Below are 26,555 nucleotides of genomic sequence, written 5' to 3' on the forward strand. Positions count from 1 at the left end.
TCCATGTGCCAAATCCCAACCCTGAGATGGCAGATGCAGCACCACTGGGAATCACGCCAAGAAAGCAATTAAAAGAATAGGTTTCCTAGTAGGAGACGTTACAGGAATCCTGGGCAAGTTCAGGGTGTGTTGATGTGTGTCCATGGGGACCATGGAGGCTGGTATCAGGAACATGCTCCCTACCAGAAATTTTTCAGGGCAAAGCAGTGGGTTGAGTAAATGGCTCCCTGTCTCTCTAAGAGACAGACAAATATTCCTAAAAGACACTGATGAGCAACTAGAAGGAGGCCCCTCCAAAGCCCCAGACCACCCCTGCCCACCTGGCACATCTCACCAAAAAAGGCCATTCCAAGAGGTTAGCATCCTGGCCACACTTCCCTGGGACACCCAAAGGCTGTCCTTTCAACAGCAAACCTACCATGTTTGCTGACTCTCTAGCTATGAGAAAGGTCTTGTATGGAGACTACAATCTCAGGGTCCTGGTTCATCAGAAAAGTTGGTCAGAGTCAAGGACCGAGGGTCCAAGACCCTATATTTTGTATAGGACTGTAGCAGGGTGGAAAGGGGACAAGGAAGCAAAAACAGGTTCCCACCATTTACCAGGGCTATCTTCTCTCCAATTTTCCAAATATACAATTTTTTGTTGTTGTTTTTGTTGTTGTTGTTGTTGTTGTTTGGTTTTTGTTTTATTTTGTTTTGTGTTTTGTCATCTCCCTCTGTTTTGTCCTTTCCTCCCAAACAGCTCTTTAGGACAGAGGCAAATTGTTCTGCTTCTTCCTTTGGAAATGCCGCCTATCCTAACCTCCTTTCTGTCCATACTTGGAACTTGATTTGCATCACTGACCATAGCCCAGAACAGGACAATGGAAGGGCTTCCCAATAAGGCTCCAAGGGGCAGATCCTGTGGGTGGGGCAAATCGACCAGGGCCTGGGTTGGGCAATGAGTTTGCTCTGTGCTGTGCTCTGCTTAGCAGCCTCTCTTGCTTGGGATCCGTGAACATTTCATTCTCAGAGCTGTGTGGCTTGGGAGGTGACACGGTGGCATCTGAAGGGCCTGAAGGGAGACTCGTTCTTCTGGGATTTGTTGCCAGGATTGCAGCTTGAAGGCTGACTCACCCAGGGAGGGCTGGGTACAAGCCAAGGATCAATGGAAAGACTCTAGGGTCATGCACGATGCCCTTGGCTCTGCCAGCTCAGCCTGCTGGGTGCCTGCCAGGACTCACTAGGCAGGCAGAGCTTAGCTCAGGGAGTCAACACTATTCTGCAAAACTCTCCACCCCCCCCACCCCGGACACACACACACACACACACCCTTAGTAGGACAGGGATGCATTTTCTTCCTACAGATGCATCACAAAGCAAACTGTTCTTACCTGTCATCAAAAGTCAGAAGCTAGGAAACTGCTCCTTCTTCTTCACTAGAAAGCTTAGAAACACATAACAGTAGGTTTGTCTGCTCTGGAAGGCAGCTTTCACGGCCTCAATGTTACCTTGGCCGTTCTCCTGAGACTCCAAGCCTGGTTATACAGCAGAAGCAAACCTCTTCTGTTTCCTCCATTGCTGACACCCCACCCCCAAAACCAGTTCACATGAACTTTACCTTAGATAAGTGCTACTAGCAATTGCTGCAATGGAAACCAGAGGGCAAACAAAAATTACCCGCAAGATAACCATGTTATGGGCAATGTTACAAAGTTATTACAGTATGAAGTTATTACAGGAATCAATTAGGCTTAGGCATTGACCCAAACCTCTCAATGGCCTTTCCAGGCCCCTGGTAGCCCATAGAGTCTTGTGGGCTCTTCTGCCCTTTCCCGGAACCCCTAAGGGCTGAAGCTTTGTGCAAAGCTCTTGTCTGTCCTTCTCATCAGCAAACCTGAAGGAGCTGTTCAGCTCATGGAGAAATTAGTCCCCCTGGTCTTGCTCAGCCAGAAAGTCAAAAAGACAAAGCTATCTTTATTATTCAGGGTTCTTTAGAGTCGCAGACCTTAAGGAATGCCTCTGTATATTAAGGAAATTTATTGCAATGACTTACAGTCTATAGTCCAACTACCCCAACAATGGGCAGCTGTGAATGGGAAATCCAAAAGTCTAGTAGTTGCTCAGTCCCATGAGGCTGGTTGTTTCAGCTGGGCTTCTGTGTAAGCTGGAATCCTAAAGAGATAGGTTCTAACAGATGTGATTGCAAGTAAGTGCAAGCAGGCAAAGAAGAGTGAGCCTTCCTTCTTCCATTGTCCCTGTTTAGGCCTCCAGCAGAAGATATGACCCAGATTAAAGGTATATACCACCATTCCTGGATTTTCCACTTGCTTTGTCCCAGGCTGGCCTTGAACTCAGATCTGCTTGTCTCAGTCTCCTGGGACTAAAGCCATGTATTACCTTCACTGGGCCTAAGCTTTTTGCCTCAAGATCTGGATCAAGAGCATGTATCATTCCAGGTCAAGATCCGAGTCAGAAGCCTGTTTGTGTCTTCCAGTCTCAAGAGCTGGATCAGAGTTGTGCCCTCCATTTCTGGATCATAGTTCATTCCAGATGTAGTCAAGTTGATGACCAGGAATAGCCATCACACCATCTATATGTATGATGAAATTCTAAGAGAGCACCTCAGATTCTGGGCCAACTCGGGTTTCTGAACGTTTGGGGGTGTTGGTTGGTTGTCTGTTGTTTGCTGTCATTTGAGACCTATCCCAGGCCTGCATATATGCTGAAGTTGTCAACCAACATGGAACTAGAAAAAGGTAGATAATCTCCCAAGACAATCAATCTTTTCTTTAGGAAACAAGATTTCTCCTAAGGTGAGCAACTGAAAGTCCTGTATAGTGAACTATGCTGACCTGTCCTCATGGCTCACCCCCCTCAGCAAATACAGACCAAGAAGTCCTCTCTAAGCCCCCAGTCTGGACTTGTACTCCTCTTCTGTAAAATCCATGACTAGTTATTCTGTCCACTGCTCACAAACATTGGGACCAGGGCCTCTTTCTTAGCATTGGTTGGCTTTCTTCTTCACACTTTCTGCAGATTCTCATGACAGCGCCCCTTCACTTTTGTGGCCTAGGCTCTACCTCCTGATCATCTGAGACTTCACGCATTGACACCATTGTCTCCGTCAGCCCACCACAGCATGAAGAATGTGCCCAGGGATGAGATACAGCGTCAGACACGAGATGCAAGTTTTAAAGACATCCAACTTTATTAGGAGTAGGTTGCTGTCACCTCAGCAGCCAGCTCCCATGTATACACAGTATACACGCTCAGCCAGTCCCCAGACCCTCTCATCCTTCTGCAGTACACAAAATGCAAAAGTAGTTAACCCATAGGGGAAGAGCCTCTAGCATTGGTGTCTAGAGTCTCCAGGAGCCGACTTCCAAACTGGGCTCCTTTCAGCCCCCTCCCCAACATGACATGGTCCATAAAAGGAGGGTATTTGGGTCTAAATCCTCCAATCAGTGCACACAATAGGCAGAAGAGACTAGGGGATCCCAAACCAAAGTCTTACTGGTCCATAACCTGATGAAGACGTTCCTGGAGCCCCCCAGAACGTCCTCCCCTATAGTTGTGAGACATCACTTTGACTTTTTATTCCATCATTAGAAACCTGTGCCCTCGCCCCATCTCTGCTCAGCAAGGGGTTGACAGAAGATGTACAAAGGCAAGACGAACTTACAAAGCTGTCTTCGTCATACTTCTCTTAAAAAGAAGAAGTTTAAAAAATAAAAAAAAAATTAAAACTATTGTGACAGAAAAAGAGTGTGAACACCTGGCATGTATCAGGAACAAGAGTGGCCAACCCTCCTTGAAATGACTTGTAAAACAGCTGACAGCAATGCTACTCTGTTAGAGGCCAGTCACCTCGGTGAGGGCACCTCACTGCCCACCTGCCTGTACCTCTACCTCTTCTACCCAGCCCAGCACTACCTCTCCTCACAGGGAAAGAATGCACCAAGCACTGGGTACCATGCTCTCCTCAGCTAGCAAGGCTCCCCTTTAGCCTCAGGCCTTGGGGACCTTTTGTCTCTACAGCTCTGAAGTACTCATTCCTCCCACCCCACCCCCACCCACCCCAATGCTGTCCTTCACAGCCCAGCCTCAAAGGGTCACATGCCCTTCGCCCACTGTAGGAGCTCTGTCCTAGGTCTCCAGCCCAGAGACAGAGCAGGGTTAGAATAACAGTCTAGAGTAGTAGTTCTCAACCTGTGGGTCATGCGGCCCCTTTGGAGGACAATCAACCTTTTCACAGGGGTTGACTAAGACCATCGGAAAACACAGAAATTTACGTTAAGATTCATAACAGTAGCAAAATGAGTTATGAAGTAACAATGAAAATACTTTTATGGTTGAGGGTCACCACAACATGAGGAACTGTATTAAAGGTTGCAACATTAGGAGGTTGAGAACTACTGCTCTAGGGGCAAAACAGGCCCACTGGCTGCTGTGTGGATTTTGACTCCCTGGAAACATGTAAAAGGATTGACAAAGACTGCTATCCTCCATGTGAAGACAAGGGTTTTGGTCTCGTCTCCATCTAACCCTCCACTGAGGTCCTGGATGCACTGCTGATTCTTTGAAGATGCCCTGTATACACTGGAGCTTCCAGGTCTTCAAAAAAAAAATACCCTGCTATAAGAAATGCCTGGATTTCTATTTCACTGTCATGTCTACAAGGATGACAGATGGGTCTCCAGTAGTCCCAACCGGTGGCTTCCGAGTGTCTCAAGGTCAGGGTATTGACTCTTAGCGTTTCCTAAGACCTGATCCCAAGGAACCTGAGGGAAAAAGACACTCTACCTGACTCCTGTCTTCGTATTTAGGGCCCCAGATGATAGCCAGGCTGTGGGAAGCAGGAAAGCCACACACAAACCCATCTTTATGGTTGGGCACATCCAGCTGAGACTGGTAGAAGCACCAGGTTTCTTCTGTCCTAGAGAGCGTGATCTGAGGTAGCAAACAATGAGCCCCGTTTACCTACCAGAGAGATGAAGGCTGGGAGATGTAATGTAGCATGCCCACAGGAGACAGCAGGAGCCGCCCGAGCGAGCGGAATGCTGACCTGCCAGCACGTGGACACTCAGCACCTCACACTCCCAGGCACCACCACTCCCCCTCAGTGGGTACAGGGCTATGGTCACTTTGGAAGGTCACTAGGGCATCATCAGCCTCCTTACATGTTCCTCGCTAGATGACAAAAGTGTCAGAACTCCTTTTCGCTATCCCAGGATGACATTCTTGAAGGTCAACACCTCCACCCTCTAACCCTACTGAGAGAAGAGCCCTCTAAGCTTTTTTGTTCCTTGCTTCAGCCACCAAATCATTTCCCCTTTGACATGACAAGTATCTGTTTGACATAGTTGCTCTCTCTTGACCAACAAATGGTCCCTGTAGTTTCTCGGGCTGCCTTCAAAGCATCAGGGGCCACAACGAGGCTTCCCCAGCTGGTCTAATGCCCTGGCCATCCAGATTACAAAGTGCTGATCTTCCAAGGAGGATCAAGACTGAAGATGAGCAAACAGGAAAGTTGCGCCCAAATGAACCCAATCTCATTGTCCCTTTGGCTTCTAGTAACCCCTGAACAGTTTTACTGTTAGGTCCACATCAGTCAAAAAACAAAGAAGGTGGAAATCACCACCAGACCCCTGCCTTGTTCAGGGACTGCTCAGAGCTCCTGGGATCACCTGAGGGTGCCAAGCTGCAGGCCATGGCTCTTCCAGCAGCCTGTGACCTCCATTATGGGGGCCAAGGTCCCTGAAGTTCTGCCTGGAAGGCACCCAACTTCCAGGTTCCTTGGAAGCTGGCCTTCAGCACCTTCTGCCCAGCACCCATCTCTTGAAGCCTCTCCCCACAACTGGGCCCGAGGAGCAGGGCATGAGGTAGACTGTGCATTAGTTAGCTTCCCCCTGCCGAGTCCAAGGAGGAAGGAACCTCTCGCCCAGACCCATGGTCCTCATTCTGGATGTGAGTGACACTGTGACACAGACCACTGGCCGCTGTCCTCTGCTCCAGCTGACCACAGCACCAGCACAGCAGCGGGTTTAGAATAGAGGAGTAGAAGAAACAGTACCCCTCAGCAGGGTCTCAAGACACAGAAGTCTAATTCCTGGGGCTTGCGGCGTAGGTCACACTGGTCCCGAGCCAGCAGCCTGCCTCCATGGCCCACACACTTGAGCGGACGCCTCTTAAATCCACGGCCACAGCTCTTAGAACAGGGCGACCAGTTGCCGAGCTCCCAGGTTGGGCAGGGCTCACCACAGGCTCGCTTCTCCACTGGCCGATGGTCTACATCACAAGCAGAGACTCCTTGCTGCCCTGGGGAGTCCCGGCAGTCCACTGCTCGCTTCTGTAGGCCACTGCCACAGCTCACCGAGCAAGGCCCCCAGTTGCCTGCCACCCAGCGCGCAGGAGGCCTGTTGTCTGGCTGCTCTACTTGGTTGGAAAGGCTGAGAACACTGTTGCGCAACACTGGGGGACCCCGAGGGTCCTTGGGGCGAGAGGATTTGTCCTCCCGAGGCTCTTTGGGCAGATAGAAGGAATAACGTACACGGGGCGGTGTCATCTTCCCCACGGACAGGACCTCCACGGTTAGTGGCTCCAGGATGGGTCGAGACGCCTGCAGGCTCTCCACCGCAGTGCCAGTGCCACTATAGCGTAGCACACTGCCCTTTACCACCAGGTCCCTCTCTACAGCAGATACCACAAAGTGCCCATTGAGCAGGTATTTGCCTTGGCTGTTCTTCAGGGCCAGATAGTTGTCATCCCCAATGAGCCCCTTGTAACCACGCTGGCGGATGTCAATGCTGGAGGCGCCTGCAGGGATGGCCACTACAAAATTGTAGCCGTGCCTGGAGGAACGAGATTGTACATTATACAGGTGCCCGAACTAATGCCCTCCATCTCCTTCAAAGTAATAACTGATTGTGGGGTTGGGGCAGCATAGCACAAAGCTCATTAACCAACACCAGCCCAGGGTCAAGGAGGCAGAAAGCTGAAAGCTGGGCTGAATGACTAGGCTGTAGGACCTTCTGGTCTTGTCTTCTTGTAAATTTGTCTTTTTGGGTGAATCCAAAATATAGTAAAAACATGTTTGAGGCTACCACTTCCCCTCGCCTCACTGTTGGTCTCAGAATAGTCCCAGCATCTCTAAGTCTATTCTCTCGCTCACTAAAATTCTGGAGCTACATAAAACTACACAGCGTTGGCTACTTTTATGTCAACAAGACCTCAAGTTAGAGGTGTCAGAGAGGAGGGAGCCTCAACTGAATAAATACCCCCATAAGATCAGGCGGTAGGCAAGTCTGTAGGGCATTTTCTTAATTAGCAATTGATGTGAGAGGGCCCAGCTAGAGCCCATAGCCACATACCACAAAACTGTTGGGGGCAGGGGGCATAAAGGAGCCCATAGAACATAAATCACAGTGAGTAGCACCTGACACAGAGAATTCGAGAGGCATCAGTTCCATCGGACGAGGACCAAAAGGATTTAAGTGTACAGTGCTCAAGCCCAAGGTTGGTTATTTGGATGCATTCAAGTAATGAGCTTAGAGTCAGGGTCAGGGGTCTTGACTCAGATACCAATCCCCTTTAAGTAAGTCAGCTAGTTGCTACGGGTTGCTGAGTCCTCATCTACACAGGGTGTTATGGTTCCATCAAGTTCCTCTAACTCCTCATGTATCCAGCCCTCTGCACATCCTTCAGAACAACAGCTTTAAAAAAAACAAACAAACAAACTTGCATCTACAACTGAGCTCTGAGAAAAGGATCAGGGGAACCTCCCTGTGCATCCCCCCAGGGGCTCAATAGAGGATATCATATCGTCATATCCAAAGGGGACAGTCCTACTCCAGAAAGATTTGGACCCAAGAAAGTCAGGACAGGAATTGAAGCAGGACAGGAACCTGGAGGCAGGCGCTGATGCAGAGGCCATGGAGGGAGGCTGCCTACTGGTTTGCTCAGCCTGCTTTCATAGAACCCAGGACAACCATGGGCCCTTCCCCATCAACTGCTAATTAAGAAAATGCCCTACAGACTCACCTACACCTAATCTTATGGGGGTATTTATTTAGCTGAGGCTCCCTCCTCTCTGACACCTCTAACCTGAGTCATGTTAGCATAAAACTAGCCAGCACAGTGCAGCTCAAAAATGCTAGACAGATGCTAACAGCATTCCCATGTCTCTGAATCTCATCTCCTGTTGAGGAGTGTCTTTATTCGGTCATCTTGGTATTCATCTTTGTTGGATGGATGGATGGATGGATGGATGATGGATGGATGGATGGATGGATGCATAAACACATGGATGGATTGTCCTCCCATAAAGAGCATGAGTGGCCAACAGTAATAATATGCCCATCCTTACATTCACTGCACTCTAACCCAAGCTTTCAATGCCTACGAGTAATTCTACTTCCATCAAGCCACCCACTCCCCTTGCCTGTACCCTTCAGGGCTCAGAACTTACATAGGCTTGGTGAAGAGTCCTGTCACCCTCTTGCAGCTCTTATTGTCTCCACCACACACGCCACATTTGTCAAATTTCTTCTTGGAGCCCAGGTTCCCATCACAGCCAGCCTTGATGCACTTGCCTTGGACACAGACCGAGGTGGAGTCGGGAGTACACAGCGTACCATCCACCACCTGCAGCATCCCCAAAATAGAAGGGGAGAAAGGCAGCTCAGTGAGATGCTGCTCTGAGGGTCAGACCCTGACCAGTCTCCTGTCACTGCACACTTACCTTAGGTGCTAGCACATAGAAGTAGCCAGTACCATTGGCTCGGCAGATGAGCTTACACTTGTCACGTGGTGACACGCCGGAGTACTTGGGTACCCATGCCACAGCTAAAGTGAGCCTGTTGGTACTGTGGTTGTAGCCATTGAAAGCCTCACACTGCTCTTCCCGGAAGCTCTTGCCAGAGGCTGGACAGGGAGGAAACACATAAAGACAGTTGAAAAGAGGAGCCAAGTTAAGTACAAAAGACAACGTCCCTCTCAAAGGTGCCAAGCTCTCAAAGCCCCACTGCCTCTGTGACAGTGTGGTAGTCGTCCCTCATCTCGTAAGATTAAAACAGCCTGGAACCAAAAGATACCATATACAATAAGACATCTCATAAGCAAGGAAGGGGAGGGGGGGGGATGTTTGCCCGGATACCGGGAAAGGGAATAACACTTGAAATGTATATAAGAAATACTCAAGTTAATAAAAAAAAAAAGACATCTCATAAGCAATGTGTCACCTTCTCCAGTAATCTAGTCTCAAATTCCCTCTCTAACAGGTGTCTTAAACAATTTTTTGGATGATGAAACTGTTCAGCAACCTATTAAGTCTCTTCTTGTTACATTGTTAAACGCCTTACAGAAATGACATCATTAACAAAAGTTACATTGATTAAACAACTATTGAGATACTTTGAAACATACTTCTGATAGATGTATTCTTTGTAATGCATTAAAAAGGCAATATTCGGGGCTGGGGATTTAGCTCAGTGGTAGAGCGCTTGCCTAGGAAGCGCAAGGCCCTGGGTTCGGTCCCCAGCTCCGAAAAAAAGAACCAAAAAAAAAAAAAAGGCAATATTCAATGACCATGCAAATAATTTCTGTGATTTTGACATAAGGAGGAACATAGTGGCATTTTTGAGAATTCTTCAACAATTGAAGTACCGTATTAAAACAATATTCATAGTTTCAACTGATGTCAAAGTCACAAACATTTCTACTTCCATAGTCCTTTGTTGCCTAAGTGGTTTCCGATGAAAAGATTAAAAGGACTGAACTGAGTAGGCAGATCTTTGTGGGTTCAAGGCCAGTCAGGGATACATAGTGAAACCCTGTTTCAAAAAAAAAAAAAAAGCTAAATCTATAATTCAAGGGGAAACTACGTTTTAGATGGAAGGGTCGTTGAAAATTAAAATGTAAAATTTCTCCACCAAGTTCATAGACTCTGAATTCCTGCTTAAAAGATAGGCAAGTAAAAAAAAAAGCAATGTAAAAACTATGAAGACTTCTAAAGGCCTAGCCCTCCACTCAGTCTCCCAGTCTAAGCACCAAAAAGAAAACACCTTTGCCGAAGTTGAACGGCTAACGGAATGATGCCAAGGGGCGTCTGCAATTTTCTCATACCAGCTCTTTCCTGGATCTTGACTGCAATATTTGTGACCAAGAATGACCTCCAGCCACACGGCCCAGACGCCCAGGCTGCCGCCGCCCTGTGTCTCACCTGAGCTGGGGCAGGGCTCCAAGTTGCAAGATCGGTATTTCACTCTCACTCCCTCGCAGTACTTCCCGCCGTTGGCAGGGGTAGGGTTGCTGCACTGCCTCCGGGCCAGCTGCACGCCCCCACCGCAGGTGCGCGAGCAGGGACCATAAGGCTCCCACTTGGCCCAAGAGCCGTCCACCTGTGCGGAAGAGCAGGTTACACTCCGGCAGGCCCAGGTGCCACACCCAGCCACTCACCTACGGAAGCTCCCGGAAAAGCCTATCCGTTCCCGGCCCACCGTACTAGAATGAAGTCCACCTTGTATCATGAGAGAAGGAAGGGAGGGAGGGAGGGAGGGAGGGAGGAAGGAAAGAAGGGAGGGAGGGAGGGAGGAAGAAAGGAAGAAGGGAAGGAAGGAAGGAAGGAACAAGAAACAAAGAAAAGCAAACAATCTGTATGTTCAAGATCCACCCAACACTTAAATTGGTTTGTCAGCAAACACTAACTGTTCCCAGTTACAAATGAGTTCTCTGAAGAGGCATCTTGGGCTGTGAGCCCAGAGAACCGAGTTTCACTGCCTCTGCCTGTTCCACAGGAGTGGGCTTAGCTGATGGCCAAACCACCTTAGGTCTCACACTTCACCTGCCCAAAATGAGGCCAGAAATAATTAGATCTGAGGTTAGATGGCAGATTTAAATTGAATGAGTGCCTCTGGCCTGACTCCATGACAGATTTCCAAGTCTTTTCCTGTGTGCAGTTCGTGTAACTACAGTAATCTCCAGACCTTGGTCAGGTGCAGCCACCAGCCAGACCAATACCCAATGTTGCCATGGGTGTTGGAACTCTTCTATGTGAAAATGTTGTATAGTCTGACTTTTTACCAAACCAAACTGATGTTGAACTCCGTCGGGAGCTGCCTATGAGAAAGTTCAAGCAGCAGCTTGATAATTAGCTTTGCTAGGTAACGTGTGTGCCTAGAGAATGTGTTAGAGAGAAGGAAGCATCCCCAAGCCACCGTCCAGCTTTGGGACAAATTACGCAGTGAGTTTGTGGTTGTTGCCATTTGTTCATAAGAGGTGAGGAGAGAAGATTTACAATCTTCATTGTGTTTTTGTAGGATGCTAGTGGAATGGCTTCTCACACCCTGAACACGTGTCACCTGGGCACCGAGCAGCAGCTGAGATGTACAGACTGGCAGTACCCTGTCACTCACAGAGCCTTAGCAGAGCCTGCATTTGGGTAACCTCCAACTAAAGTGCTCTCTCCAAAGTCAGCAGTGAACCACGTCCAGACCTTATTATCTCAGCTTCTCTTCAGGCTTCAGCACTGCACCTACAGCTTCTAAGACAAAAAATCTATTTGATACAATGTTTCCATCTATTTGGACAAAAACTTTGCCTGTGAACCTTCCATTCATTCTTCACTGAATATTTGCTGACTTCCTACTCTACACTTGACACCAAGTGCAGCAAATCCCTGCTCTAAAAGTCACTACCGCCCAGCGAGGGGGGACATAGAAAGTGAGCTGGAGTTTGTGCAGCTGACGTATCTCCCGGGCTTAAAAGTAGGTGGTGGTGATGGTAACAGAAGCCTTTGTGTAAGAGGCTTTTGGGTTCCCAGATTCATGCCTGCCTCAAAGAATAACGGGTATGAGCCAGGTGGGTATTAGGAAAAGAGCATTCCAAGCAGAGGGAGCAAGGAATTTGGCTAAGAAAGGATGCGCCCTACAGGGAGGGTCCAGGGTCATCACAGCAGACCGAGCAGGAACAGCACGAGGAAGCAGAGACTGTGCTGTCTTCTGCCAAGCTCAGTGCAAAGGCCCTGCAGGGTGCGAACAGGAAAGTGGCAGAGTCTAACTCCTATTTTAAAGGGATCCCACTGGCTGCTCTGTTTGTGACAGTCTGTAAGATCAGAAACGCGGAGAGCTGATGCAGAAAGACTGCCAAATTCCAGGCAAGAGGGAATGCGGCCTGGAACGGTTTGACAGCAAGGAAGCAGTGAGAAATGAGGTTCTGAGTCAATTTTGAACACAGGGTCAATGGGAATGGCTAAGATATTAGATGCTAAGCGTATGAGAAAATGGGTTTTGGCGTAAACAAGTGGAAGGTACAGTTGCCAAAGCCGGTTTAGGGGATGTGGTGAGGAGCCCATTTTTATAGCTGCTGTGTTTAAAATGTTTATCAGGTGTCCAAATGGACTTGCCAAGATTCATTTAAACATAGAAGTAGTTTGGGGCTGGAGACGCGGCTCAGCGGTACACGGCCTATCTGTGTGCACAGGGAATGACACCCGAGGTTGACCTCTGCCCTCCACACTTGTTACCACCCTTCTGAGTCTCCAGAGTTTTTATTTGAACTGAGACCAGTGAGCACAACTATACATTTGACTCCAGCCACATTCACCTATGCAGGCACACATGCGGAGAGAGAACCGGACTGAGCCAAGGTGGTGGCTAATCTAAGAGGCTATGACACAGAGAGATGGGGAGGGGGTCAAAGGTGATTTTTGACCAATGGACTGCAGCCTCTCAGCACAACAGGGAAGAAGTAGGGGGGGGGTCATGGGAAGGAAACAGAAAGACAGTTATGTGAGCGACTATAGGTTCAGACTGAAGAATTGCTGGAATCCAAAAATCTGGGTGGTAATAAGTGGAACAATTTGACACCAGGACAGATAGATGTTTTGAATGAGGATGCTAAAGGTGTCCCTCAAGGCTGCAGTCACTTATAGAATAATCCACTGGTCTTTGACTGATCAAGGTAGTGTCCCCCATGACAGGGGACTAGACTGCGGTCTCTCTGGCAACCTGAGTTACCTATTGTTTTCTCGTCATGAATATTTCTTAAAGCCCCAAACTTGGAATTGGCCTGGTAAGTAGGTGCAGGTTTGGTTAACTATACATTCTCAGGTTTGAGAAAAGGATTTTGAGAAAATAACACTGCACCACAGCCATTTCCAGACCATGGATGGATTCGGTACTTGAAAAGCACGCATTTGTAATGCTGTCACTTTGCACTTGACCTGACCGTGTCTTCTCCCAACCATGGGCAAGGGTAGGAGGGGCACTCATCCCCAGGGTCAAGCATGGGCTTCCTGCTCCTGCTGGAAAAGTACAGATGCCTTTGCCTCCCTAACACAAGGCCTAAAGAACATAAACTCTGAATCGCATTCAAAGAAGACTTGGAGTGCTGTGGGTCCAGATTAATTGCTAGTCTTGTTTATCTGGAGGGAAACTTTTGTTCAGTTATACTTCCTCTTAAAAAAGAAGCACACGTGTATCTGAGTTCGGGATGTGACAGGTCACTGAAGTACATACTCTGGGTTTGCCTCATCTCACTCCTAAGCCTGGCTCATCTGTGTGAACCACCCCCTGGGGATGGAAGGAAGATAGAGCCGGGGTGAGAGCTACTCACATTAAGACCTTTAGTTCTATGCCAGAGCTCTTCCCCACACAGGAAAGCCCAGGGCTTAGAACTAAGAATCCCCAGTCCTGCCCAAAGCCTCTCTTGTATACAAAGCCTCATGACATTACCTGGCCCGCTATAGTGTTTCTCCAGTCTTAGTGTCAAAAAGAAAATAGGGGACCGGAGGTGACATGGGGGTTCATTAGATAAAGTATTTGCTATGCAAGTACCTAGATCCAGACCTCCAGCACCCGCATGAAAGTTTGCTGTGGTAGGTGCCTGTGACCTCAGAGCTACAGAACAGAGATAGGTACAGCCCACAGGCTCATTAGAAAGTGCTTGATTCAGTGAGAGACCCTGCCTCAAAAAAATAAAGTGAAAATTCAGTTGAGGAAAACAATCTGGCATAAATCTCTGTCAAATGCACTTGGACAGGCACACACAAGCATAAATCACACAAACGCACACACACACACACATCCCCGCACACACATGTATACATCACACACATGAATACATCACACACTCATACATAAATGCATATCACACACATACATATTCATACACACACATGTCACATGTAAGCATACACCACACATATACATCACACACATACACACACGAGAGAGAGAGAGAGAGAGAGAGAGAGAGAGAGAGGGAGAGAGAGAGAGAGAGAGAGAGAGGGAGAGAGAGAGAGAGAGAGAGAAGGAGAGAGAGGGAGAGAGAGAGAGAGAGAGAGAGAGAGAGAAGTCCACAGACAGAAAATGGAGGCACTGCAATGGAATGTGGCACAGTCATAATGTGACCAGCAACTTCCATCCAAACCAAGGCAATGGAGGCCCAGGCTCATCCGTCTCCCAGCATTCCCTGACACAAGAGCTCACCCGGTACTTGTTTGGGTTGTGTCTCTCCACGCAGGCTCCCTTGAGGCAGAACTTGCCCTCACCACAGCTGGTGCCATCTGCCCAGGGGAAGTGGCGAGTCTGGCACACCATCTGCCCCTTGGCCTTGCCGGTGCACCACAGCTTTGTACAGTACTGCATATATGGGCAGGGCTTAGAGCCCACCCCAAAGGCCAGCTCACACTGTTGGCTCAAACTGTAGCTTGTGCCTGGCAGGTCCTCAGGCAGGGTGATGGGCTTGCTGGGCTGGTCCAGGAGGCAGTCACCTGCATAGATCCAGGGCCATTAGTTGGGACAAGCTGGAAAAGGTGAGCCTGGCTGGCTTATAATGTAAATAGTAGGGAGAAAGTGAAGCAAGAGATAACTAAACTAGGTGAGGCAGAACCCAACTCCTTGTCACCTTTCGGGTACAGAGGACATCTAAAGGGATAGTAAACATTGCCACCGAGCCCTTCCCACTCAGCCCTGCCCCTCTCCACCACCTGGCTTACCGTGCCCGCTGTCCAGGAAGTCGGTGATAATGGCAGCACTGCAGGCTGACCAGGGGTTGGCACGGTCGATCTGGATGAGTGTCGGAGACATCATGTGGTTGGCTCTGAGCTTCCCAAACACCTCCTCACACACCTTCACGTTGTCATGGGGCATGTTGAACACATGGCCTGTGGGATGAAGCAAAATGATTCATGGGGCAGGAGCAAAGATCTGAGAATGGGCAGGAAGGGCTGCAAGAGGCAATGGGAGAAGCAAGAAAGCCCTGCAGTGGTTTTCAAAACTGGCTATCAGCACCGTCTGTTTTGTAGATGACCTACAGACCCTGTGCTACCATGTGTCTCCTATCTCCTCCCTTGGGCTGTGAGCTAGGTAAGGACAGGAGTGTGTCACCTTGTCTTTAACATATTCCACCCCAAGTACCCAAGTGTCAACTGGGCTACAGCAATTAGACAAGAATGAAAGCCCACATCAAGGCAGCTTCTGGACCCAAGAAAGGATTCCCTACATCTCCTGAAGAGGAGGAAGCAGAGGTAAATATTTCCTCTCCCACCAAAGCACCCAGTGCAAATCCAGATCAACCCTGGAGGAAAGCCTCCCTGCCTCCAGCCTTACCCAGCTCATGGGCAGTGGTGAAGGCCGACGGAAGCCCATCGTCCTCGATGACAGAGCAGCTTCTCTTGGGATCACACATGGTGCCCACATCAGCCATGCCCAAGGTGTCACAGGTGGTAGCCCCGCATAGGTCCTGCCAAGGGAAGAGACGAAAAACCAGACTAAAATTAGACATAGTAACAGAAGGAGCCTGAGGAAAATGAAGGGCATCCTGAGGGTATTCACAGTGGCCAGCCAGACAGAGCTTTCTTGCTAAAGGCCTGTGGAACTATTCATGGAATCAACCCAGGCCAAAGGAGGTGGCCCCAAGAAGAAAGCTGTGTGGCTACAAAGAAGGGTGCACCCTATCCATGAAGTCCTGTGGGAGGAAATGAAGTGGTACAAAATTAAACGACAAGGGCCACAGCTTTATATAGAGAAGGTCAGAAAAACAGTGACTCCCGCAGTAGACTGAGGTTCTGATCATGGCTTCCTGAGGCACATTGGGGTAAAAAGCAACCACATTCGCCATCCACAGGCAACTCTGAGCAGTCTCTATTTTTGTAGAGTGATGACTTTTTGGACAACTCTGAATTAAGTTCAGATTCCCAGCCACAGGTTGGCCGGCCAAAGATCTAACCCCCGCCAGAGACTTGGCTTCCTTGAGCTGACAGGAAGCAGAAAGAGGTGGACCTGAGCCACTGTGTACACACAGTTTAATGAGCTACCAAAGCCCGAGGGGAACATAGGCTCAAGAGTTGCAAGGGATAAAAGCTAGAGATCATCACCTAAGCAGAAAGATCTAGAAGCCTGATGCTGCAGAAGGTAGGCCTCCCAGCAGCACACTGTATTAGGAAGCATTTCCAGGGGATGCTAAGGTCTTTTTTCTCAAAGACTTTATTCAGTGTTATAGGCCCGTGAATCATCTGGTAACCTTGAGAACTAAGAAATTGGAAATGGGATAAAACACTCATGCACAATTTGTTTCCCTGAGAAGGTGGATGTTAAGTCAGTCACATCAACAAACTCTTCTTTACGTCATTGTCTTTAAAGCATATGGGGATTTGGTCCTCACGACAGTCTTATCTATTTGTGAAGAGTGGAAACTAAGGCTTGTAATTAATCATGGCCACAGTTCACTAAGTGCTGACACCACGCATGCATTACACATGCATGACTCTATCTAATCTTCACTGCAGTCCACTAAAGCAAGGGCTAATTATCCCCTCCCACGCACAAGAAGCTGATGCTTCAGGAGTCTCGGATCACATTGCAGAGTCATGACCTGAGGGTCTGTATGCCTGGGGATTTAGATGTCACCACCAGTGGCTCAGCAATACTTGAGAAGACGTCATACTCTTCTGTGAAATCTAGGAGGTCAAGGTAAACATGCATGCAGAACTCTACTCAATTTTGTTCCCTTTGTGTGTGTGTGTGTGTGTGTGTGTGTGTGTTTGTGTGTGTCTGTCTGTGTCTGAGTGTGGGTGGGTGGATGTCTCTGTGTATGTCTGTCTGTGTGTCTGAGTGTGGATGGGTGTGTCTCTGTGTGTGTGTGTCTGAGTGTGGATATGTGTTTGTGTTTGTCTCTATGTGTGTGTGTGTGTCTATGGGTATGTGTCTGTGTATATCTATGTATTTATCTTTATGAGTGTACTTGTGTGTGTATATGTGTATATGTGTATGTGAGTGTGTGTGTGTGTGTGTGTGTGTGTGTGTGTGTGTACATATGCTGTTCTGAGGGGGAGTGGGAAGCAGCAGGGTTATTGGGGCCAGAAGGCATGGGTCATAGTACAGTCAGAATCAGCGAAGTTTAATCCAAAGCACTCAGAAGTTTACCACCCGGGCAGTCAAACTCAGCTTCCCACAGGCAGGTGATAGTCACACCTCCTAATGAGTTAACAGTTTTCCTGGCCAAAGAAAATCATGAGGGTGACCAGCCTGAACCCAAGGGGTCAGAGTCAGTGACAGGCACTATGAATGCCCAACCTTTGTTTTCCTGCCTGTGTGAGTGATGTTTCTCTTTCACTTCCAGGAGCTTCGCTAGAGACTTCAAATTCCCTTCCTTTCCCTTCCTTTCCCTTCCTTTCCCTTCCTTTCCCTTCCTTTCCCTTCCTTTTCCTTCTCTTCCCTTCCTTTCCCTTCCCTCCCTTTCCTTTCCTTTCCTTTCCTTTCCCTTCCTTTTCTTTCCTTTTCCTTTCCTTTCCTTTTCCTTCTTTTTCTTTCCTTTTCCTTCCTTTCCTTTCCTTTCCTTTTTCAAAGGCCTCATGTTCTAGAAAGCACTCCCCCAAGAGCTCTAAAAAGCTAAGAAACAACCACTGTCAAAATATCACAGGCAAGCTTGGGACAGGAGAGAAAAAGGGAAGATCTGAGAGAAACACATAGTAACGGAACAAAAGTTCGGCCAGAGCACCGTGTCCCTGAACACCAAATCACAGGATCCCAGTTGGTGGAGGTGGTGACCTGGAGTTGTTAGCCCTATGAGTGAAGCCCAAAGCCTATAGGACAAGCACATTCCGTGGTTCCCAGACCACCTACACACTCACCCACGTCCCAAGCAAGAGAAGGGGGGAGACATAGGCACAGAAGCCTAGAAAACTGGGTCCCCGTGCTAAGTGGGTGTGTGTCTTTGGCCAAATCCCTCCTTCCCTCAATATCTGTTTGCTGCCCTGGAAGAGAACCAGTTCTCAACTAGAACTTGAACCATCCGATAGCTTAAGCCTTTCCTTCTTTCTCCAGTCTAAATGCTCAGTACCTTTTGGCACTGTTGGTTACGACAAGAACACAGAGCACTGCCTACTTTTAGAACCATAAGGACCCACTAAGGTACCGGCTAGAGCATGCTGAGCACTATAACTCACAGGGAAACACAGGTTCCTCTGCCTCAACTGTCACTACACTGCCTGTTCCCACCCTGCCCCTCAGAAGTGACCAGAGCAGAACCAGCACTGATGTGAGATCCTAACTCCCCTGTAGCAGCTTCTGTAGCTGGTGGGGGGCGTCTCTGCATCTAGACATCTTTTCTTTACAGAGAGTGAATCTCCCTCTTACACACATGCAATTGTAGGTCCTTCCTGGCCAGGAGCAAGCTCTTCTTTCTGTCCAGAAGCCTCCACTTCATGGATTAAACAAAAGGAACAAGGAAAAGCCAGCAAGGTCCTGAGGGGAAGGGTGTAGCAGGAGACAGAGGTCCCCCAGTCACCAGCCGGTCACCAGCATCTTTTAGGTGAGAAGGCATGCTGCTAGGACAGAGAGTCTGTCCCCCTTCACCCAGTAAAGGAAGCAGACGACAAATCTAAGATGCAGAGCACGGAATGTCTCCACCCTTCTTGAATGAACTTAGAGCCACTTGAATTGCTTTAACCTCCTTAGCTCAGGCACCAGCTCTAAAATACAGAATCTGTCCTGTTTCTTTATCCCAGAAGACGAAGGCACCTTTCAGCCCGGTCCCTACCCAATTCATTCTGTCTGGAAATTTGCCATTTTCTCTTACAGTCACAGTTGCTTTTCCCAGAGGATCCAAGAATCATCTTAGCCAAGAACTTAATCCTCCTATACTCGTTTCCTGACTTTTCCTCGATAGGATTGGTGTTTTAAGTAATTAAGGCTGGCACTCTGTGGTGGCCAGGTCCCTCTTTACCAACATTGCTCCACACACAATTGTTACCAAAATTCCCCACTAACCTTACACTCTTCCTTACCTCCTCTGTTTCACATGTGCAAACTGAGACGCTGTTTTCCAGCAGTACAAAGGGAGAAGAGAAGGGGAACCAAAAAAACCCAAACACAGTTATTTTATTTTAATTTGGCAGGGAAGAATCTATGTGTTCTCATGTGACCAAGTTTGTGAGCCAGGGTCCATCATGAGAACCGTATTCTAGCATCCAGGATGGTCAAAGAACTTCAGAACCAGCCTCTCACTTTGCTGATCAGCAAAGGTAACACACCTAAGGCCGTGTACTATCAAGTGAAGCTTAGGATCTTGAATTCATAGCTTTAGACACTGGGGTCAACACAGCAGTGTTCTTTGCTCCAAATTATATCTAACTAGGAAGGATACCACGATCACCCACAGAAAGCAACAACAGGGCCCTTAACTCATTTCCCACCCTAAGCCATGCCATGTAACACCATTTTTTGGTCCATCACAAAATCCATTTGTTTATGATTTCTAATTATGGATTTGCTTTTCCAGGAGTGCAATCTGGCAATTCAGAACTTATGCAATTAAGTTAAAAGGGGTATAGGGCAAAGTCCGGAAGGTGGGTTAGCACTATTAACAAATGCGGTGTGATCATTCATGTAAATCCTTCCAGATGTAGAAAAATAGTATTACCGCAAGAGACTAGAATAGTCCAAAGGACAGGAATTTCCTCGCTGAGGAAGAACAGAAGCCAACCCTTGCAGGAAAGCTGGACTTCTCTAGAAACTAGGACTTCAAGAGAGGGCACTTGTCACCTCTATGATGACAGCGAGCCTTTATTGGGCTGCCACAGGGTCCCAGATGCTGCTGCGGCATGAGTTCTACCTGGACTACTTGCTGAATCCCCCTTTTGAAAGAGATGCCATTGCTAAGCCTTGTTTTACAGAAGAGACCCACGTTCGGTGAGTAATTATCCCAGGGTTGCAAAGATCCCCTGGTTGAGTAGAGTAGAGCAGAAAGGTGGGGAGTACAGGCCCTGGACTGAGCTCTAGCTGGGATTCCTTATCGCTTCTGGAGTACAACTATTCCGAGACGAAGATGCAGAAGATACTCAAGAAGGAATGATCAGCCGCCCTAGACCACCAGGTCAAGACAGTGCTGGTGATCATAGGTAGGGAGAGCCCGGGGGAGAGGGAACTGGTTAGATTAAAGGCTAACAGTGGCATATGATATAGGCCATGCTGGTTGAACAAGCGACTGGCTCCTTGCCTCACACCTGCATAGACACTGACCCTGTCCCAGCTGTGCACCCTGTCTTCTGACTCCAGAGTGGATTAACATGCTCCTTGAAGGGGCCCTACCTTTCGCTAGGGCAAAGCCTCTCGGCAGAGATCCAAGGAGAAGTGCCAGAAGAAATCAACACTGAAGTCTGACAGCCTGAACGTTGGATTAATAGTCCCCAGGCCGAGGCAAAGTACCCAAGTACTCTATAGCTTCGAGCAGCCCACACTTCCCCCTGAACCCTCCATGCACTTGATGAACCACCAGATACATGGGCCTGTGCGGGGCTACAAAGATATGACGTGATCCCTGCCTTAAAGGGATTGGCAAGTACTGGCACCCATAATCCCCACACAATACAAAGGTATTAATCAGGCAAGTAGGATTGCAAGGGCAATGAGATAGAATGCTTTAAATCAAGACTATCTTAAATTTACATTTTGGCAAGGGAATCTGTATGTACTTGTGGAAGAACAAGAAACATAGCTAGAGAAACTGCTGAGGTAATACAAATGAGAAATGCTCCCATTGGATGACTATGCTAGATGATAAAGAGCTCATCCTCAAAATGGCCCCCACAAGGGGAGTATCATGCCGGCTAAAGATGAGGAAAGCAGAGTTCAAATAGACTCACATTCCAGTGACAGGAAGTCCAAGTGCTGAGATTCTAACTCGGCTCTACTCAACTCCAAGCCAGTGGCCTTTTCATTGGACCATGTGTCCAAGTCAAGGAATCAAGACACAGTGGGAAGCGCACTGAGGTGTGGAGGGAAGAAAACAGCCATGGCGGAGTTCAAAGGAAGGTAGAGAGCAATACCTAAGGAAGGAGAGATTGCTTTGGTCAACTAACCCTGTGTTAAAAAGAAGGATTGGAGCCGGAGAGATGGCTCAATCGTTAAAAGCACTTTCAGTTCCCAGCATCCACATGGTGGCTCACACCATCCAGAACTCCGGTTCCACAGGATCCAAAGCCTTCTTGTGACTCAGGAAGGTACCAAGAGCACCCGTGATGCTCATGCACACATGTGGTGAATCATCTAATGCACATAAAATAAACAATGTTTTTAACAAAAGCAGTGGGTGAAAGGAAGGAGGATGAGGCAGGAGGATGAGGACTTTGAAGCCAACCTGAGCTGTGTCGTAAGAAAATATGAAGTAAGAATATGAAGAGGGTGGGGAGGGAGCAAGTAAAGAAGGGCCCCTCTCTCCTAATAGCTTCCAAAGTCTGACTTCAGAACAGAGCCTGATGCAATAGCAATTCCTTCTCACCATGTCGGGAGGTGGATATAAAACACGAATCGTCACTTTACAACTCATAGCTGTTAATCTGAACACTGAATGCACTACCCACTGCAAGTACTTGATTCATAGCAAACATCAAGCTCTGCTTCCTTAAAGATTCTGCTCTGCACAGTATAGAAAACATCCCACTCCGTGCCCAACACATAGGATCTGGAAAAATGGCTTAACAGTTAAGAGCACATACTGATCTGAGCTCAGTTCCCAGCTCCCAAGTCAAGCAGCACAAAACCACTTATGACTCCAGCTTTAGGGGGAATCTTACATGTCTGACCTCCAAGGGCAGATACACTCATTCGCACATGCACATGCGGGTGTCACACACACACACACACACACACACACACACACACACCAGTCCTCCCCCAGAAAATATGGCACCGCTCAAAACCAAATACCACAATAATCAATGTCAGGCTTCGGGGTTGTGAACGGGAAAGTTTGGAGTGTGGATGAAGACTGTAAGACAGTGGAGTCCACCTCGATAATCCCCAAAGGAGGAAGAAGGGAAGGAGAATGCTGTGAAATGACACTGAGCAAAGAGAAATAAAATGCGTGAAAGCAGGAGGGAGATGTAAAGTGCAAGTCATAAAAAGGAAAATGAAGTCATGTCAGAAGAGGGAACATTACAAATAGCGAAGCAGTTGGAGAGAAGGTCATTTATAACAGAGATAGACAGCTCCTCACTCCAGTGCTCCATAAGCCAGGAACCCTTTCTGCACAGAGAGAGAGAGAGAGAGAGAGAGAGAGAGAGAGAGAGAGAGAGAGAGAGAGAGAGAGGGCCCCACAGGGAAGCACTTAACATACTATGCTGTGATTGACAGCTCTTGGTCACACTGACAGTTCCTACGAGGGCTTGGGCCACACCTTCTTAGAATGAACAGCTCCAGCCAGAATGGTACCTGAAAGTCACAGATGCACAAGAGAACGAAGGAATGAATGGACAAAAGCCATTTGTACCACAAAGGGTTACAGAAGCAGCAGAGGCACTGGGCCTAAGAACAGGGGGGGGGGGGGGACTCAGCAAACCAGGGCCTAAGGAGTCACAGCAGTAAGTACCTGGCATCTGCAGCCCCCATGCAAGGAGAAGCCAGAGAAGTCGCACTCTTCGCAGACATAAATGAGAAGGACTCTGGCTCGATCTGTTCCTGGGCTGACCTCACCCTGCTGTTAGGAGCCTGGATGCTGGCTGCTTTGCAAAATCAGATGTGCTCTCTTTGTCCACGAGCTTATTCTGAATCCTTACAGAAACTCTTCCAATTGTCAAAACACTTGCTGTATGATCAATGTATTCTCTCTTCCGGACAGCTAAGGTTCCTGGAGACCACATTTGTCTTGGTCTAGAAAGAACAGCTGTTTGCCCGTGTTCTCATCCAATACTGTACCTTCCCCGGGGAGATTTGTGGGAGGAGGGGTTGTGCCTCAGGAATGAGATGTTCCTAGGACTCTGAGAGCACGGCAGGCCCCAAAATCCGAGCTGGTGAGGAGGTGGGGGAGGAGCTGTTTATCCAAGCTTGACACTGGAACCTTGATGACCCTCTAGCTTTACCCTCTAAATACCTAAGAGAAAACCAGCTTCTCACACTCACATCCACACATCACCGCTCCTGACCCAAGTGGCCGTGCTGCTTTTACCCACTATGCTCAGATGACATGGCCCACTGGGGGACCACCACTGAGAAACAGAAGCTGCCATGCTGTTTGATTGCTTCTTCAGAAAGACCACCTCTTCTGATGGAGCGGCCTACTTTCCCAGCGGGGGCTCTTCTCGGGGTGGGCTCCAAAAGTCAGCCTTAACTGGACTGAGCTCTGATACTCTAGAGCCAGGGAGTGACCTCCACAGGGTCATCTCAGGTAGCGGAAGGGACAGCAGCTGCTTCACTCATTAAGATATCCTGTCCTTGGCCTTTGCTTTTTCTCCCAGCAACCTGGGTGCAGAAGCTGAAGCCTCTTCCGCAGTTTCCCCGTGACTCAAGCAGGGCTTCTAGGGCTGGGGCTGCGGCCGCTCAACAGACCTCAGTTGGAAGAATGAGCACAAGGAAACAAGGCTCGGGCCAAAGACCTCCCTAGAGAAACCAGGTGGTGGGAGGAGAAGAGGCTGGGAAAGGAGGAAGTTCCAGCGCAAGAAAGGACTAGCCGTGCCAAATGGGTTACTGTGGAAGACTCCGGCTCCAGCTCGTGGGCGCCAGACCAACTCTAAGTGGCCGTTTAGAAACAAGGAGACTGAGAGCCATGGAGGTAACAAAGAACCCTGTACGGTGGCCAGAATGCCGTGGTTCTGATGATAAAAAATAAATAAAAACAAGGATGCTGCAGGGATTCAAATCACAGCTCCAAAATCAGAGAAAGCAGGGCATTTGGATGACTCTTCTCCAGCGTCTAAAGAATTTCAGGAATCCAGATCTTCACAGCACCCAACTTTTAGGTGAACATTTAGGGATCTAAATGTTCACAGGTTAATAGCTTCTTGAGATAGAAGATCTGCTAAAGACGCTAGGAAGGCAGGGCTCTCTTCCCACATCTAGATCTGTCTCTAGTCCCATCTTCCCAAGCCTGCAGCTGGACTGTCCAAATACTCTCGACTAGGCTCACACCACCTTGCACAAGGGCAGAGCAGAAGTCCTGCCCTCGACGGAGGGTCTTCGGACTAAAGCGTAAGCACTCTTACCTGCTCTACTGCTTAGAACACAGCTAGGTGAACAGGTCACCATCTACTAACAAGGATCAGAGAAAACTGAAAGGCAGTTTCCCCAGCTCAATTCTAAGTGAAGCTCCAAGTGAAATGGCTCCAGTTCCAAACAGGTGGCCTTCCGAGACTGCGCGCTAGGAATCCTATGGACAAGGCCCAACAGAAAAGGATGTAGGGAAAAGCGGCGGTGGAGCGTATACTCAAGTCTGGCCTTTCACAGCAACTCACAAACTATTGCCATGATCCCCTCCATCTCAATCCAGGATTCCCAGTCCCAAGATAGAGAAAGAACGACATGTTGCCCACTAGAAATGTAGCGGGCACTGACCTTGAATCTCCTTCCAGTACTCCATCCAGCAAACGTTAGCCTGCTAGGAGACGTCAGAGAAAACTTAGCCACCCACAGAGGAGAGGGGAACGAGTTCCCATTCCCACCATCTACAACATCATCCTCATAGCGCCTCCTATCGGCCTCTAAGACAAACTGCAGCTCAGGGGCGGCAACTTCCCAGGTTCCAGCCCCTCAGTGCCTGGTCCAGAAGGCGCTGATTGGCCCCATCAGGACAACACCTTCGGAAAAAAGCAGGATCTCCTCCAACCTCCCAGAAACACATGAGGTGGAAGCTCTGCTGAGCCTAGGAGAGGACTCTATTTAGAACTTCCATTGCTAGGATTCGAAAGAAACCAGTTTAAAGGGGACATTGGGTGTCTCCAAAGGGGACAAGGATCTTTGGAGTTCTAAACTCAATGACCCTAAGAAAAATAGGGTTGAACCCAAAGAGGTGACAGATCAACTCACCTGTCTGGTGAAGAGGATGGCTGTGTCCCAGTACTCGGGGTGCTTGTCGCTCACTTTGTTCAACTTTTTCTGCCAGGCACAGAAGTTGCGCAGAGTCAGGGCCGCGTTGCCTGTGACCTTGGGCCCAGTGTCACGATCTCCTAAGAGTAACACCTTGACCACAACGATGTTGATAGGGTTGAGGATGCTGGGGTGGCGGTAGAGTCGCGCCGCCGTGGCCAGCAGCGTCAGCAGATAATGTTCCAAATCCGCGCCGTGAAACTTGACCATTGACTCGTCCGCCACCACCAGTGTCTCCACGTACCGTGGTATAGACACGAAGCGCTTGGCGCGCCCAGACCTGCGCCGGTTGTGGCTTTCGCCCACGCCCGTCCGCCGTGGTTTATAAGGGTCCAAGGCCCTCAGGATGGCGGGGTTCCAGCCCGAGGCCACCCCGCAGCGAGAGGTAGGGTCTCCGGAAGGCCCTACGGGAGCACCCCGGCGCTGGAGAAGGTGTGCGCCCTGGCTATGACGCTGCGCCTCAGGCGCGCTGGTGTTGGGCAGAGGGCTAATGACATACTCCGCACCTTGGTAGCCAAAGGCTCCGCGGAGACCCCCGCATAGGCTTACAGCAGCAAAGGAGTCTGGCTCCGCGTTCACATACCCGGAATAGAAGCAGCGTCGCAGGTCTAGAGAGCTGCCAGTGAGCCTCTGCAGGGGGACACCTAGATACTCAGTAGCAAAGGCGGGAGCCAGGAACTGGGCATCTGGCGTCAGGTGTAGATAAAAGTCCTGCTGAAAAGCTGTGATCTGAAAAATGAGACCCTGATCCCCGGAGTCCTCCGTACCCCTCCTGTAGTAGTGGCGGCCATTGATGTCCGGGTCCCGTCGGATTGGAACGACCACCTCCCACTCTGGCTCGGAGCTGCTAGCAGGTCGCCAGGCAAGAGCCAGGATTGAGATGCCCAGTAGAAGCATGGCGCCGGGCCGCGCACAGACGCGCTCTGGGATGAAACTTAGCCCGGCTCCCACGGCAAGCACTGTCCCCTTGTAGCCCACACACCAACGCCCGGGACAATGGGCAGTTCCCAGAAAGGACAGCCAACCAAGTCCGGGAGACTCCTCCCAGAACAGCGAGCGTGCACAGGGCAGCCCGCGCCTCCTACCTGTTCCTCCCTAAGCAAAACGCGCTCTGGGAGCTCTAGTAGGATCGCTGTCAAGTGCACAGGCGAAAATTTGCGGTGGAGAAGTGACGCGAGGTGGCGGGCTGCTCTGCGAACCGTAGCCGTTCGCGGTGCA

The 26,555-nt window shown here is 49.0% G+C and overlaps 1 protein-coding gene across 3 annotated transcripts; it reads right to left on the reverse strand.

Moving 5' to 3' along the window:
- Positions 1 to 3,166: 3,166 nt before the first annotated feature.
- Positions 3,167 to 26,555, reverse strand: Adamts15 (ADAM metallopeptidase with thrombospondin type 1 motif, 15). 3 transcript variants are annotated; one of them, NM_001106810.1, is given in 8 exon segments: positions 3,167 to 6,833; positions 8,450 to 8,625; positions 8,723 to 8,904; positions 10,202 to 10,379; positions 14,469 to 14,752; positions 14,978 to 15,145; positions 15,591 to 15,723; positions 25,278 to 26,555. In NM_001106810.1, coding segments are annotated over 8 exon segments (2,853 nt in total). In that variant the 5' UTR covers positions 26,235 to 26,555; the 3' UTR covers positions 3,167 to 6,058.

The sequence above is a fragment of the Rattus norvegicus genome, chromosome 8, assembly GCF_021556685.1.
Source record: "Rattus norvegicus strain SHRSP/BbbUtx chromosome 8, alternate assembly SHRSP_T2T, whole genome shotgun sequence".
NCBI classification, from domain to species: domain Eukaryota; kingdom Metazoa; phylum Chordata; class Mammalia; order Rodentia; family Muridae; genus Rattus; species Rattus norvegicus.